Source organism: Trichosurus vulpecula, chromosome 2 (assembly GCF_011100635.1).
Source record: "Trichosurus vulpecula isolate mTriVul1 chromosome 2, mTriVul1.pri, whole genome shotgun sequence".
NCBI lineage: Eukaryota > Metazoa > Chordata > Mammalia > Diprotodontia > Phalangeridae > Trichosurus > Trichosurus vulpecula.
In genome coordinates this window covers 176,153,010-176,169,507 of record NC_050574.1, presented here as the reverse complement: position 1 = coordinate 176,169,507, position 16,498 = coordinate 176,153,010, and the positions used below count along the sequence as shown (strand labels likewise).

General features: G+C 42.5%; 1 protein-coding gene across 1 annotated transcript in view; it reads left to right on the top strand.

The window, feature by feature from the left end:
* The window catches only part of IGSF9B (immunoglobulin superfamily member 9B), a 70,216-nt gene extending 54,585 nt beyond the window's left edge, over positions 1-15,631 (top strand). The window contains exons 19-20 of the mRNA XM_036746058.1: positions 7,331-7,452; positions 15,423-15,631. Coding sequence (XP_036601953.1) covers positions 7,331-7,452; positions 15,423-15,631 — 331 coding nt within the window. The remainder of the gene's footprint in view (positions 1-7,330; positions 7,453-15,422) is intronic.
* The last annotated feature ends 867 nt before the right edge of the window (positions 15,632-16,498 follow it).

Sequence of the window (16,498 nt, the reverse complement as noted above, 5' to 3'; positions counted from 1 at the left end):
GGGCTGCCCGATTTTGGGCTTTCTTCTTTCTGGTGATTAGCAGGAGCTCTCTATCTTCTGCTCCTAACCTGGGCTTACTCCTCCAAACAGGGGCCTCAGGGCTTAGGTCACTTGAAGGGATCTGGAGATGCCAGAGAGCTCCCCTCTCTACCAGCCACAGAAGAAACCTCTTCTGGTCATGGATTCCCTTCTTTCCATCCTTAGGCAGGAGTTAGAGAGCATCCCCTGTGATCAGACTGCTGGGCCTATTGGTTCGGATGTAAGAAGCCGGATTTCCCCTCTGCCCAGAGTTAGTAAGGGTGAGTGATTATCTCTAATCAGAGAGGACTGAGGGCTGATAAATCCCTTTCAGTAATAAGAGTCATCTCTCATAAAGTAGAAAGCCTTGCCATTTCTTTATGATCTGGGGCTATAAAATTGTCAGTGACCAAGGGTGCTGAAATTGTGTGTGGGGCCAACTGGGTGTTATACTGTAGTCATTAACACTAGGGGAGGATACTGAAGAACTAGTGGAGTGCTTTACGAGCTCACCTGCCCCAGGGGCCTTCTGCCAGCCTTGTGTACCAGAGCTTTTGAGTGAGTGATTGAACTGTCACCCCCCTCCTCCCCTCTTTCCCTTGTGACCCCTTAGTTTTCTTGCTCCAGAGCATCTCTTGGGATGTGGGAGCCTCTAGGGACCAGCTCAGCTCTCATTAGTTTCCCAAGGGTGGTTCAGCTCTGCTATTATTCCAGATGATACAAGAAACTTGACTGCCCCTCTACAGCCCCATTTCTTGACTTTCCCCATTAATTCCTACCATGCCCTCCTCAGACGATGCTGATCTGAGACAGCTGAGATGCCATCTCATTGTAGTGGCAAACTTAGAAATGGGATTTGTGAGCATTCTCCTTTTTCTCTCTGTTCCCCCACCGACCTCTCTTCACCTAGGAGACAACGCCAACCTAGGACAGCCTCTTTGCCACCTTCCCAAGCTAGATACTTCATGATTCTGGGGCGTGGCAGGAGCCAAACTTACTTTCCTACTTGTTGAGACTCTTCTGGGTTGTGGTCGCTGCTTGGGCCATTTGTTAGTCTCTAGGTTCCTCTTTAAAGCCGTCTTCATGCTGTGCATTTGTTTCCACTTGGTCTTGCTTAAAAGAAGCTGTGACACCTCTTGTCTACATTCATTTTCTCTCTCCCTCTTTCTTCCTCCTCCCCAGCCATTTGGTTGTTTTCTGTATCTTGCTCCTTTCCATTTTACTCTCCTTTCTTTCTCTCTCTCTCTTTTCAACTCTTATCTTCAAATGGGGAGTTGGGAGTTGTATAGTGTGGATCAGTCATTTTTACAGGCTTGTAGAAGTCCATGCTGTTTTCTCAGCTCACTCTCTGTTACCAGTGGTACCCTCTCCCCATCTCCCCAGCCTCCCTTCCCCTAATCCCTATATCAGTTAATCATGACCATGGTGTTGTCATGTACTAGCAGTGGGGACAGAAGCATGCATGTGAGCTTTTTTTTTTTTTACCAACCAGAATCCCCTTACATTGTTCAGTAAGCCACATGAAAGACCTGTAGTGGCTGAACTTTTCATATTATAGTATCCTGGCCATCTCTATCCTGGTTCCCAGGGCTGGGTATAGGGCCAGGTGTTAATGTTACCCTACCCCTCAGGCTCACTCCAGTTTGACCTCTCATTTGGAAAGAAGCCACAAAGCCATCAGCTGTTCCTCTGAATCTGTGGCTGAGTCTTTGATTTGGGGATCAAGAAGTCCTGTTTTTCTGAATCTAAGTCCTTGACTTTGGGATCAGGAACTCCTATCTTTGGTCCTCTCTCTCTCTCTCTCCCTCTCTCTCTCTCTCTCTCTCTCTCTCTCTCTCACACACACACACACACACACACACACACACACACACAGACACACACACTCATCAGATGGCTACCACTTTGTGGTTATGCAAGAGACTATGCACCTGAATATGTGGCTTCCTTTTCTGGCCTTTATTTCGAACAGTTACATTTTTTTAGCTGTAGTTTCCCTATCTGCAAAGCCAGGCTGCTAGGTTAGCATCTGAGTTGTTTGGGAGTCATGAAGAAGAGTCAGTATCATATTATTGGTGCTCTACAGTTTCTCCTTGTTATCTTGGTGCTGGGGCGGGGGCGACCCAAAAGATAGTTTGTGCCATGTTGAATTGGCTTTGAGTCTTTGAAAGAGTTCTCATTGACCTAAGTAGAATGCAGCTTTGCTTCCCTAACTTTTAAAGCTTACCTCAGTTACCTCTCTTCAGGAGAGTTTGGAGAGAGGGCAGCTGAAAATATTAACTTCTTTGGAGCTGTAGGAAGAATGAGGTAGAGGTGGTAAATGAAGCTCTGGGGCCTTCACTCTATTGCTTGTGTTCTAATTTCCAAAAGCTCCATAGTCTTGGTGGGTTAGAAGTCCATGTGGACTAGATTTCTTGGAAGATCAAGAAAAATTCAAGATTTAGGAACCTTCTTCTGTATGTCTGGCCTACCTTTCCTCTATAAAGAGAAGAGCTGCTTGAAGTTTCCCAGACATCATGGAGACCTCAGGCTACCTGAAGTCTGAAATAAGACATGCTTCTCTTTGGAGAGACCAGATTTGAAATCCATTTTGACTGGACTCACTGGTTGAGGTCTCATCTCTTGGATAGTTTTGGCCTTAGAGAAGGATATTGCTCAACCAAAGTTCCTTAAAATGTTTGTCTCTGAGATGTGTCAGGAATTGAAAGCTTCTTCATTTGTGAGTCTGCAAGCTCTTTGGGAGAAAAGATTGTGTTTTTTTCTTCTTTGGAGACCCACTGCTGAACACAATACTAGGGATGGAGTAGAAAATGAATAGATTCTTCTTGACTGTAATTTTCAATTCAATTTCTCTAAATTTCTCTAGATTCTTAGACAGGACTGAGCTGGGCAGCGAGGAAGGAGTCTCAAGGAAAAGCTGTACTTTGCTTACTGATTTCTAAAAGTCAGCCCAGTGCTTTAGGTGGATGCCTCCGCAGGGCAACTGAATTTGGTCAGGACAAATTTCTGTACAATTGGTCATTATTGTGGGTAGCTATTTTATCTCTTCCCCCCTCTAAATTCTCCATATTTGCTTTTTCTCTTGCAATGAGACTATATTTATGGGCCCAAGAATCTTATCCTGCTCTATTTTGGTATTTGAGCCCAGGATCAAGAGAGGAAATGTAGACAGTAGGCATTCTGGAATGGTTCATGTTTGGCTGTCTCCCAAGTGGGAATGGGCTTACTCCTCAGTGTACTACTGTCACTCAGAAAAGTTTGTCTGGAGATAGAACATCAGCCAATTTTCCATCTCCTCGGCCCCCTCTGACGCTTGCTGTTGTAACAGATGTGTTTTCTGTGACTTAGGTCATGAGTCAAACACAATATGAAGGTACTCAGTTCATATTGCGCTCTAGTGAAGTTTGTGACCTCTTTCCTCTTAGCAGAATCAGCATTTGAATTTGATGGAGAAATAGTCTGAAGAGGGATCCAATTTAATCTGAAAAATGGTGAATGTTTGTTGAACTGAAGAACTGATGGTTGATCTTTTAGTTTTTCCCATTTGGGAAAATCTATAGTGATTGTGGGTGGACCTCTTTATTAGTTTCCATTATGACATTATGACTCATTCTCATTTAGATGTGGAGAATACTATGCCCAGAATTATCCTGCTTATTGTCATTCGCCCAATCAGACTGTGTAATCTTTTAATCTGAAGACTGCTTTCAGGGCTGGGTCACTACATTACACGTGGGAAGGGAAGAGCTTTCTAATCTTTCTCCCTCAGAGGGGGTGCTAATGTGGGGTTGGGGATGGATGTTTAGTCCACCTTTAGGTTCCAGTTTATCTCCAACCCCTGCACCTCTTCTAAAATGTCCCGATTCCCTTTTCAGTTACAGCTGTGTGGGAACTTAAGGTGATCACCAAAACTAAGAAAGAGCTGGAATTGTAGCAGAGTGAATTGTCAAAGCTGTGGAGATAATAGCTAATAATAATAATAATAATAATAATAATAATAATAATAAACATTTACATGCACCTATTATGTTCCAGGCACTGTGCCAAACACTTTGTACATATTATCTCATTTGGTCCTCACAACAACCTCGGGAGATAAGTGCTAGTATTATCTCCATTTTACAGATGAGAAACCTGAAGTAGACAGTGGTTATGTGATTTGCCCAGGGTCACACAGCTGGTAAGTGTCTGAGGGCAGATTTGAACTCAGATCTTCTTGACTCCAGATCCAGTGCTTTATCCGCTGTGACACCTAGCTGCTTGAAGTTTCCCAGATATCATGGAGACCTCAGGCTACCTGAAGTCAGAAATAAGACATGCTTCTCTTTGGAGAGACCAGATTTGAAATCCATTTTGACTGGACTCACTGGTTGAGGTCTCATCTCTTGGATAGTTTTGGCCTCAGAGAAGGATATTGCTCAACCAAAATTCCTTAAAATGTTTGTCTCTGAGATGTGTCAGGAATTGAAAGCTTTCAGGTCATTATTATGGGAGATCACAAACTCCTCCCTCTTCCTCCTAGCTGAAGCTTTGTCAAAGGGGAGAGGGGTTATGTGTATTGTAATGTTGAATATTTGGGGTGAAAGCCTATACTCAAAACAAAATTGCCTCCTTCTAATAGAATGTCTGGGCTTATTGGGCACATGTGTGCTTATGCTACATGCTTAGATATTGGTATCAGAGCTGACCTCAGGGTGTGGTATAGCAGGATCCTGACTGTGATGGAGCATAAAGAGGCTTGAACCAGCAATAGGAAATCTGATTTCTAGGCCTAGCTTTGTCAAAAACTTACAGGGCCGTGTTGGGCCAGCTACTATATTTCCGTGATCTGGACCTCAGTTTTCTTATCTATAAAAATGAAGCAAGGTGCTGTCCAAAGTACCCTCTAGCTCTGTGATTCTCTGCCCACTGTGCATCTGTTCTCTTCTTGGTGACCAGGTGGCTGTGCCATGACACAGGAAAGTAGCTCTCAAGGAAAATGCTATGTGGTGTAGGGGAAAGAAGGGTGGATTTGACATGAGATGGTCAGGGTGCAAGTCCCTGCTCTGGAACCTCAGGCGGGTCACTTAACTTCTCTAGGCCTGTAAAATGAGGGAGCCCTAAAGTTCCCTTCTAGCTGCAAATCTATGATCCCAAGAAAGTGGCTCCATTAGTTCTTACATAGGGCAGAGGGACAGTTTTGTTATGGTCATTATATCCTTACCCCCTCACCAAGGCCTTGTACATCTCAGGTAATTCATAAATGCTTACTGAATTGAATTCAATAAGTTCTTAAAGGAACTCCACACCTTCCCTTTAAGCAAAGCAGCTAGAATTGTTCCTCCCCAATTTAATACAACTTTTCTAGCTTCCTATTATGATTTCATGTCTTCCTTTTCCTTTTTAGAATGCTTTTGACATTTGTTTTAACCAGATTTTACCTCTTGAAAAATTATTGTGGAGAGATATAGTAGGCGCACAGAATTATAACACGTGCCACACTCTACGGCTCTCAGGGATGACTGTCATTGGATAGCATTGCTGGACCAGAAGACCTCTAAGGACTATCCCATTTCCATACTTCTCTGAGAATTTGAGTTTTTCCCTAGCCCATCACTATCAGTAGAAAATTGCCTTCCCCACTTGTGGACCTTTTTGTCTTCAATCCCTTGGTTTATTTTCTCCCATTAGCAATAGTTTCTTTTTTCCGACCTCTGGGTAGACTAAACATGCTTTAGCAGACCTTCATCTCCACTCCCTTTGGCCACTATATCACCTTAAGTTACGTAGATTCTAATTAGATTAAGCCTGGGCCCATGGATGTGAAGGAGAGAGGACAGAAAAAGGCTCTTCTTCACTCCCACCATATTCCCTGACCTATCTGTAACCATTATTAATTGGGTGTTCATTGGGTATTGGCATTGATAGGAGACACCAGGGGCTTACCTAGGTTTCCAGGAAGAGAGGTGATTTCACACAGCAGAGCTTAATGGCAGTGGGCTGAATGAATTGGGAACACTAATTAAAACACCATAATCATTTAGTGGAGAGAATGCTGGTCTTGGAGTCAGGAGACATGGGTTTAAATTCTGTTTCAGTCGGTTATTAGCTATATGACCTTGGGCTAGTCACTCAGAGCCTCAGCTCGTCTTCTGTTAGATGGGGTTAATAATATGGTAACTTCCTACCCTGGAGGGTTGTGGTGAGGAATAGAGCTTTGCAATCTGTCAAGTGCTATACTAAGTGAGTTGTCTGCTGTATGTTATTGTATTGTTAGACCCTACCTATGTGAGTTATTGTTGTATTGTTAACCCTTATATGTGTGAACTACTGTAGTTCGTTGTTGTATTGTTGGCCCTACCTATGTGAGTTATTGTTGTATTTTTAGCCCTTATATGTGTGAGTTATTGTAGTTTGTTGTTGTATTGCTAGCCCTATGTATGTTAGTTTTTGTTGTTTGTGGTTACTATTGATCCCTTTCCCTCACCCAGCTTCCTGAGTCATGAACAGGACTTCCAGAGACCTCTGGTTCATATACTCCACTCCCACCTTTTCCCTCCTTTAATACGGACATTTAGTTATGGCTGGCAAAGGATTAAGGGGATTCCCTTACAGAGAAATGTTGGCATCTGATAGATGGTTTCTGCCTCTGGCTGCTTGCCTCTGTCCCGCAGTCAGATGGATATGAAGAAGCCTTGTGGGACAGGGTCTTGGAAGCCTGTGGCTTCTTTTGGATGTGACGTCTCCCCCTTAGCCTTGGGGCTGCCCTTCTTTGGAGGCTGGGGGAAGGAGGAGCACAGTGCTGCATGCCAGTCATCTGGGCTGGGGATACCTGCCATCCACCTCACTGCGCCACTTGCCTTTTCTCTTAGATGACTTTCCTGCCAGGTATTCCAGGAACTTCAGACAGCGGAATTGCTTCCCTCTCTGACCCTTCATTCCTCACGGCTTATGGGCAGTGCTGAAGGGGCGCTCATTGTGCTAAAGTCAAGGTTTCTACTTTTCAGGACCTTTCGATTCTCCCACAGATCGGTTTCCCTCTACAGGAACTTGCAGGAGTTGGGGTTCAGGAATAGCTGGTGCCTGTTGAAGAATTTTCTATTTTCCTTGTGCACAGGAAGGGAGGGAGGAGGTGCAGATGGACGTGGTGGTGGGGAGGTCTTTTTAGTGGAAAGACTGAAGTCCAGGAAGTAGCAAGGAGAAACCAGCCTCCACAGAACTGCTCTCTGCTTCCAGATGGGACAGCCAATCAACTTCACTCTTGAGAGGCTCACATCCTGAGGGAAAAGTCAGTCATGCTGACCAGCATTTATCTGTCTTTCCTCCCTTCCAGAACACATCCATCTGCACCCGGGAATTCTGCTGCACCTGAGAGGCTTGAAGCTCTGAAATACCAACGGATAAAGAAGCCCAAAAAATCAACCAAGGGCTCCTCGAAATCCAAAAAGCGATCCGGTGAGTTGTGGGAAAGAGTCCTGTTCTTTCAGTTGCAGGCTTTGTGGATATTTAGCCTGGAAAAGAAAAAGTTAAGGGGGTCAAGGGACCTGTGTTCACATTTTTGAAAGGCTGTCGTGTGGAAGTGTGGAATGAGACTTATTCTATTTGGCTCCAGTGAGCAGCACCAGGAGTAGTGGGTAGAAGTTGTAAAAAAAAAAAAGCACATTTAGGCTAAGACATCAGGAAAAACTCCCTAACAATTAGAGCTGTCTAAGATGGAAAGGGCTGGCTTAGAGGTGGAGGTTTCCTTCTCCTTGGGGGTCTTCAAACAAAGGCTAGATGACCACTTGTCAGGTGTGTTAGTGAAGATTTCTTTTAGGCATTAATACTAATAGTAGTGATAATGATGATAACTAGCATTTATATAGTGCTTCCAAGTTTACAAAACACTTTTACTCGATTATTTCATTTTATCATATCAATTCTGTGAAATAGATACTATTATCATCCACATTTTACAGGGAAGGAAACTGAGGCAAGCAGACATGAAGTGATTTGTCCAGAGTGACACAGCTAGTAAGTGTCTGATAGGATTTTAACTTAGGTCTTCCTAAATCCAAGTCCAATGTTCTACCATTTCTTTTGCTATTGTTGATTAGTTGTGTCTGACTCTTTGTGACCCCATGTGGGGTTTTCTTGGCAGAGATACTGAGTGGTTTACCATCTATTTCTCCAGCTTATTTTAGAGATGAGAAAACTGAGGCAAACAGGGCTAAGTGATTTGCCCAGGGTCACACAGCTATTAAGTATCTGAGGCTGGATTAGAACTCAGGTTCTCCTGACTCCAGGGCTGGCACTCTATCCACTGTGCCACCTAGCTGCCCCTCTATCCACTGTACCACCTAAGAATAGACTAGATAGATGGTGACTGAGGTCTCTTTTTTCTTCCCTCCTTCCTTCCTTCCTTCCTTCCTTCCTTCCTTCCTTCCTTCCTTCCTCCCTTCCTTCCTTCCTTCCTCTCTCTTTCTTCCTTTCTTTTTAATAAATATTTTATTTTGGGAGGCGGAGCCAAGATGGCAGCGGGTAAGCAGGGACTAGAGTGAGCTCCGTAAGGAGTCCCTCCAAAAACCTATAAAAAATGGCTCTGAACCAATTCTAGAACGGCAGAACCCACAGAACAGCAGAGGGAAGCAGGGCTCCAGCCCAGGACAGCCTGGATGGTCTCTGGGTGAGGTCTATTCCACACGGAGCTGGAAGCTGGGAGCTGGGAGCTGGGAGCTGGGAACGGAGTGGAGCAGAGCCCAGCCTGAGCGGCAAGGAACAACCAAACTTGGAGTCGGGTGGATGGGGCCCCTAGCGCCCTGAATATGTGAGCTGCGGCAGGTACCAGACCCCTCGACCCACAAACACCAAAGACTGCGGAGAAGGTTAGTGGGAAAAGCTGCGGGAGTGGAAAGAGTTCGAGGTTCGGCTTCCAGCCCCGGGGGCAGCGGAGGTGGGCCAGCTACAGCTGTTGTTACTTCCGGCTCCAGGACCACCTGGTGGGAGGAATTAAGTGGCGGATCAGAGCAGGAGTGCACAGCCTGCCGAAGATCTAAGCCCAGTCCGGGTTGGGGGTTGGGGAAGGAGCAGTGCTGGTGTGGCAGAGCTGGCACCTCCCCCCCAAACGTGGAACATAGAACTCGTTAGTCTACAAGCAGTCATACCCCACTGAAAAACTCAAGGGTCAAGTTAGTTGGTTGGGAATATGGCCAGGCAGTGAAAGCACACCCAGATTCAGTCTCAGACTTTGGATTCTTTCTTTGGTGACAAAAAAGACCAAAACATACAGCCTAAAGAAGACAACAAAGTCATAGATCCTACAACAAAAGCCTCCAAGAAAAACATGAACTGGCCCCAGGCCATAGAAGAACTCAAAAAGGATTTGGAAAAGCAAGTTAGAGAAGTAGAGGAAAAATTGGGAAGAGAAATGAGAAGGATGCGAGAAAACCATGAAAAACAAGTCAATGACTTGCTAAAGGAGACCCAAAAAAATACTGAAAAATACACTGAAGAAAACAACACCTTAAAAAACAGACTAACTCAAATGGCAAAAGAGCTCCAAAAAGCCAATGAGGAGAAGAATGCCTTGAAAGGCAGAATTAGCCAAATGGAAAAGGAGGTCCAAAAGACCACTGAAGAAAATACTACTTTAAAAATTAGATTGGAGCAAGTGGAAGCTAGTGACTTGATGAGAAATCAGGATATTATAAAACAGAACCAAAGGAATGAAAAAATGGAAGACAATGTGAAATATCTCCTTGGAAAAACCACTGACCTGGAAAATAGATCCAGGAGAGATCATTTAAAAATTATTGGACTACCTGAAAGCCATGATCAAAAAAAGAGCCTAGATACCATCTTTCAAGAAATTATCAAGGAGAACTGCCCTGATATTCTAGAGCCACAGGGCAAAATAGAAATTGAAAGAATCCATCGATCGCCTCCTTAAATAGATCCCAAAAAGAAATTTCCTAGGAATATTGTCGCCAAATTCCACAGCTCCCAGATCAAGGAGAAAATACTGCAAGCAGCCAGAAAGAAACAATTTGAGTATTGTGGAAACCCAATCAGAATAACCCAAGATCTGGCAGCTTCTACATTAAGAGATCGAAGGGCTTGGAATGCGATATTCCGGAGGTCAATGGAGCTAGGATTAAAACCTAGAATCACCTACCCAGCAAAACTGAGTATCATGTTCCAAGGCAAAATATGGATTTTCAATAAAATAGAGGACTTTCAAGCTTTCTCAGTGAAAAGACCAGAACTGAATAGAAAATTTGACTTTCCAACACAAGAATCAAGAGAAGCATGAAAAGGTAATCAAGAAACGGAAATTGCAAGGGACTTACTAAAGTTGAACTGTTTTGTTTACATTCCTACATGGAAAGATGATGTGTATGATTCATGAGACCTCAGTATTAGGGTAGTTGAAGGGAATATGCATATATATATATATGTTTATGTATATATATAAGTGAATGTGTATGTATGTATATATCTATGTGTATATGTATGTATGTGTATGTATGTATATATATGTGTGTGTTTTTATATATGTGTGTGTGTGTATATATATATATATATATATATATATATGTAAAAGAGAGAGAGCAGACACAGGGTGAGTTGAAGATGAAGGGAAGATATCTAAAAGAAATAAAATGAAATTAAGGGATGAGAGAGGGAGATAGGGAGAGATAGAATGGGGTGGATTATCTCGCATAAAGGTGGCAAGAGGAAGCAGTTCTGTGGGAGGAGGGGAGAGGGCAGGTGAGGGGGGAATGAATGAACCTTGCTCTCATCGGATTTGGCCTGAGGAGGGAATACCATACATACTCAGTTGGGTGTCTTACCCCACAGGAAAGAAAAGGGAGGAAGATAAAAAAAAATAAAAGGGGGGGATGATGGAGGGGAGGGCAGATGGGGGTGGAGGTAATCAAAACAAACACTTTGGAAGGGGGACAGGGTCAAGGGAGAAAATTCAATAAAGCGGGATGGGTTGGGAGGGAGCAAAATGTAGTTAGCCTTTCACAGCATGAGTATTGGGGAAGGGTTATACATAATGATACATGTGTGGCCTAGGTTGAATTGCTCGACTTCTTGGGGAGGGTGGGTGGGAAGGGAAGAGGGGAGAGAATTTGGAACTCAAAGTTTTAAAAACAGATGTTCAAAAACAAAAAAAAAAGTTTTTGCATGCAACTAAAAAATAAGATACACAGGCAATGGGGCGTAGAAATTTATCTTGCCCTACAAGAAAGGAAGGGAAGAGGGGATGAGAGGGTAGGGGGGCGATAGAGGGGAGGGCTGACTGGGGAACAGGGCAACCAGAATATATGCCATCTTGGAGTGGGGGGAAGGATGGAAATGGGGAGAAAATTTGTAATTCAAACTGTTGTGAAAATCAATGCTGAAAACCAAATATGTTAAATAAATAAATTAAAAAAAATAAATATTTTATTTTTACTAATTACAAGTAAAAACAATTTTTAAAATTTGGTTTTTAAGATTTTGAGTTCCGAATTCTCTCTCTCCCTTTTCTTTCCTCCTTGAGAAGGTAAACAATTTGAAATAGGTTATACATGTACAGTCATGTAAGACACATTTCCATATTAATCATGTTGTAAAAGAAAACACAGACAAAAAACTCCCTAAAACAATCCGAACCCAAGAAAAATAAAGTTTTTTTTAAAAAAAGTATGCTTTGATCTGAATTCAGACTCCATCAGTTCTTTCTCTGGAGGTGGATAGCATTTTTCATCATAAGTCCTTCAGAATTGTCTTGGGCCATTGTGTTGGTGAGAACAGCAGTTGATCATTGCGCAACGTTGCTATCACTGTATACACCACTCTCCTGGTTCTGCTCACTTCACTTTGCATCAGTTCATATAAGACTTTCTAGGTTTTTCTGAAAGCATCTTGCTCATCATTTTCATAGCACAAAGTATTTTGTCACAATCATATATTACAACTGGTTCAGCCATTCCCCAGTTGATAGGTATCCCCTCAATTTCCAATTCTTTGCCACCACAAAAAGATCTGCTGTAAATATTTTTGTACATATAGGTCCTTTTCCTTTTCCTTTTTTCACTCTTTTTCAGATATAGACCTAGTAGTGGTATTGCTGGGTCAAAGGGTGGCCATGATTTTATAGCCTTTTAGGCTATAAATTGCTCTTCAGAATGGTTAGATCGGTTCACAACTCCATGAGGTCTCTTTCAATGCTCAAATTCTGTGATTCTGTTTTCCTCTGTCTGGTCTGTCTGTCTTTAAACCCTTTCCTGGATATTATGTCACTGTGAATTCTGCTGTTAGATTCCCTCAGATCTGAATTCTCCAGGTTTCTCCTCGATCTAGGCTTTGGGCATTTTCTCTGGTTGTCCCCCATGCTTGGAATACTCTCTCCTCATCTCTGCCTCCTGATTTCCTGCAAATCTCAGCCAAAATCTCACCTTCTACTGGAAGACTTCCCCAATCCCTATAAATTCCAGTGCCTTCTCTCTGTTAATTATTTCCTGCTTATCCTGTATGTAGCTTGTTTGTATGTAGTTATTTGTTTTCCCCACTAGATTGTGAGCTCCTTGAGATAGGGGCTGTCTTTTTTTCCTCTTTGTATCCCCAGCACTTAGCAGAGTGCTTTATAAATGCTTGTTGACTAACTGGCCCTGTTTTGACAATATAGTTACCCTGTACTTTCCTTTCCTAGCATTTCTATACTTCCAGTGTTAATATGGGAATTAGTACAAGTCTTTTTCATCCTTGGGGGGATATTATGAGATAGATTCAACTTCTCTTTCCCTGCTTCAGGGGGGTTGCTCATCTTTGTTCCATGGTATCTTCTCCTTAGCCTAGCCGTTAATATCTTTGTTGGATTGTGGTCCATGTTTACCCAGTAAGGTTGGGAGAGTGCCAGACAGAGGTCAAAAGTAATCAGAAGTGTAGCCTTAGACCAACAGGTCTAGATACCTCTCGGGACTCTAAAAATGCTCCTTCGACATTTACCAGTCATTTTAGTTTTTCCAATGACTTTTGATAAATGAGGATGAGTTACTAAGGAAGATTGTGGGTCAATATCTGTTTATTTAGACCAGGGATTCTTAACCTGGAGTCCATGAGCTTTTTTTTAAAGTATATTTTTATGACTGTGTACCTCTCTGCTGCCATCCTTTAGGTCTTAACTAAAAACTCACCTTCTATAGGAAGCCTTCCCTAACCCCTCTTAATTCAAGAGCTTTCCTTCTTTTAAAATTTCCTATTTATCCTGTACGTAGTTTGTTTTGTATATATTTGCTTGCATGTTGTTTCCCCTATTAGACTGTAAACTTCTTAAGGGCAGGAACTGTCTTTTTGCCTCTTTTAGTATCCTCAGCACTTAGCACAGTGCCTGGCACATAGTAGGCATACTGAATTGAATTTCAGTATGATTTGTTTCCCCTAAAGTCTCCTGTATTTTATTTTATTCATCTAAAAACATTTTTTCCTGAGGTGTCTATAGTCTTTTTACTAGACTGCCCAAAGGGTCATGACACAAAAAGTTAAGAATCCCTGCATTAGAACTTGAAAGAATCATGCACATAGACCTCTGGGATAGCTTAGGCAAAGTACTCTTTGGTGTGAGGGTGATAAACCAAGCAATCTTCAGGGGAATCACCTGTCTTGAAAAGTCTGTGACTAATTCTCTTTCACATAGGTTTCCTGCAGTGTAGTCACACCCATTCTACAGATGAGGCTCAGGAAAGGGAAGTTACTTCTCTAAAATCCCATAGATATCCCAGGAAATGGGAAGAGTTAGCTTGGAGAAGAAGAGCTTTTTTTGAGGGAGGACACATGATTTCATTATTCAGATATTTGAAGAGTTGTCATAGACAAGTTATTAGATTTAGTCTGCTTGGTGGATTTCAGAAAAACCTGGGAAGACTTATATGAACTGATGCTAAGTGAAGTGAGCATTGTACACAGTAACAGTAACATTGTGTGACTACACATGTATAACCTATATCAAATTTCTTGCCTTCTCAGTGGGGGAGGGGGGCACAGGGAGGGAGGAAGGTAGAGAATTTGGTACTCAAAGTTTTAAAAACTAATGTTAAAGATTGTTTTTACATGTAACTGGGGGAAAATAAAACACTTAAAAAAACCCTCGAACTCAGTAACATTGTGTGATGATCAACTATGATTGACTCAGCTCTTTTCAGCAATATAACGATCCAAGACAATTCCATAAGACTCATGGTGGAAAATATTATCTACATCCAGAGAAAGAATTGATGGAGTCTGAAATACAGAGTGAAGCACACCATTTTCACCTTTATTGTTTTTTCATGTTTTTCCCCTTTTGTTCTCTTTCTTCTTTTATAGCATGACTAATTTGGAAATATGTTTTACATGATTGCACATGTATAATCTATATCAGATTGCTTGCTGTCTTGGGGAGGGGAGAAGGGGAGGGAAGGAGAAAAATTTGGAACTCAAAATCTTTCAAAAAATGAATGTTGAAAATTGTCTTTATGTGTAATTGGAAAAATGAAACACTATTAATTTTTTTTAAAAGACTTAATCTATTTGGTCTCAGAGGGTAGACCTGGAACCAAAGGTTATGTTACAGGGATGTAGATTTTGGCTTCAAAACAAAGAAGAACTTTCTAACAATTTAAAGCTGTCCAGAAATGAAATCAGCTGATTTATAGGGCTATGAGTTCCCTGCCTCTGGTGCTGTTAACATGGAAGCAGGACTCAGTACAATTTAACGGATAGTGAAGAGCATTGTGCCAGGTGCTAAGTTAGATACAATGTTTAGACAAGAGTTGGTGCTTGCCTTCCTGTAGTTTATGGTCTAGTAGGTTGAGCAACCATTGTTAGGGATTTTGCAGCAGGCATTAATGGTTCCTGGGTCACAAGTGCACTAGATAATCTTTGAGATTCTTTCTAATTCTAAGATTCTATACTTCTATGATTCATAGAGCAACATGGTGAAAAGATTCAGGGAGTTTGCCTAAATAACCTAGGTTCTACCACGTGTGGTGCTTATGATTCATCAATTCAGGGTGAAAAATCAGTATTTCATGTGTCAAATCAAATGCTTAGTTCCTCAGGCTAATATGAGTCATACCAGAATTGGCTTCTTTGAAATTTCTGATTCAAGATGCTTATACTCCTTCTGGGTATAGAATTGATTGTTTCAAATATTCTTGTCACCTGGATTCACAGGGACTGTAAACTGGGAAAAATGTTCCCTATATTTTTGTATAATCTTGCTTGTATTAGTGGGGTAGGATTACTGGTTGTTTGAGTCAGGGATGAAAAACTCTGTGTTACAGCAATATCTGGCTTTCTCAAACTCTCATTTGACCTTTTTGTTCCCATGCCAGAGGTCTAGGGTAAGTATGTGATACTACCTCCTACCTCCCTACCAACCATGCTTTTGTGTTTTGTTTTCCTCTTCTCCCCAGACGGTTCTGCTTCCCAGGTTCAGCAACTTCCTAACTCTCAGGTACTGTGGCCCGATGAAGCTGTCTGCCTCCGAAAGAAGAAGAGACACTCTCGTCCTGATCCCTTTGCCCGCCTCTCAGACCTGTGTCATCGCCAGCTTGCTGAGGACCAGACAGCCATTCTCAACAGTGTGGACCATGATGACTCAGGCCATGCCACCTTGCTGTAGCTTAGCGCCAACTGTAAAGGTTCTAAGGGCAAGAAAATTGGTTAGGGGGATGGGGAGCAGAGGGGAGAAAGCGATCTATAAGAAATATATATGGGGGGTGGGGGGTGGATAGAGTGGGTTTGACTGACATGGCATGGGGGTAAATTTGCTTCTTCCATCAGTAAATGGCTTGCCTTGAATTTTTGTTGTGGGAATTGTGCAAATCTTTACTCCAATCTGGACCATTTCCTTCCTCTTCTCCTTCTGGAATAGTCTTTGGGTGAAATGCTCAATCCCTCGGCCAGTTGGCCTCACTTACAGGGCAGAGGGAGGGAGGTATAAGCTGTGAGTGGGGGGTGCTGGGAAGTAATTTGAGAGCAGGGAAAGAGCTCCCTAGATAGATTTTTCTCACCTCCTCCAGCTACCTTTGGGACGGTTAAGGAAGATGAGGAAGCCAAATGTCTATTTCTCTCTTCTTCTTTTTCAGTTTTTTAAATCCTGGAAGATGGATGGGTTTCCCATTCCCCCCCCCCCAAGCTTACATATGTATAGATACAGATACATATCTATATAATGTGTGTGTTTCTGTATGTATATATTTATATGTTCGGATTGGTGGGTCATGCAGATTTAAGTACTACATGTCTTTCTGTGGTGTATGAAGGGAGAAGAAGGGGGAAAGACAGCAGACAACTGGGTATCTGTGGATGAGCATTGGAGTTAATGGGATGCCCCAGTGTCTGTCTCAGGATTATTCCTCCTTTCAATGAAATCCACATGTTCCTGGCAGAATTGACCATTCGTCTTTGTTACTTTCTCTCATGAAGAGGAAGTATGGACCATTGCTGTGCTTGCCAACCATCATTCCCACCTCCTCCCTTACTACTT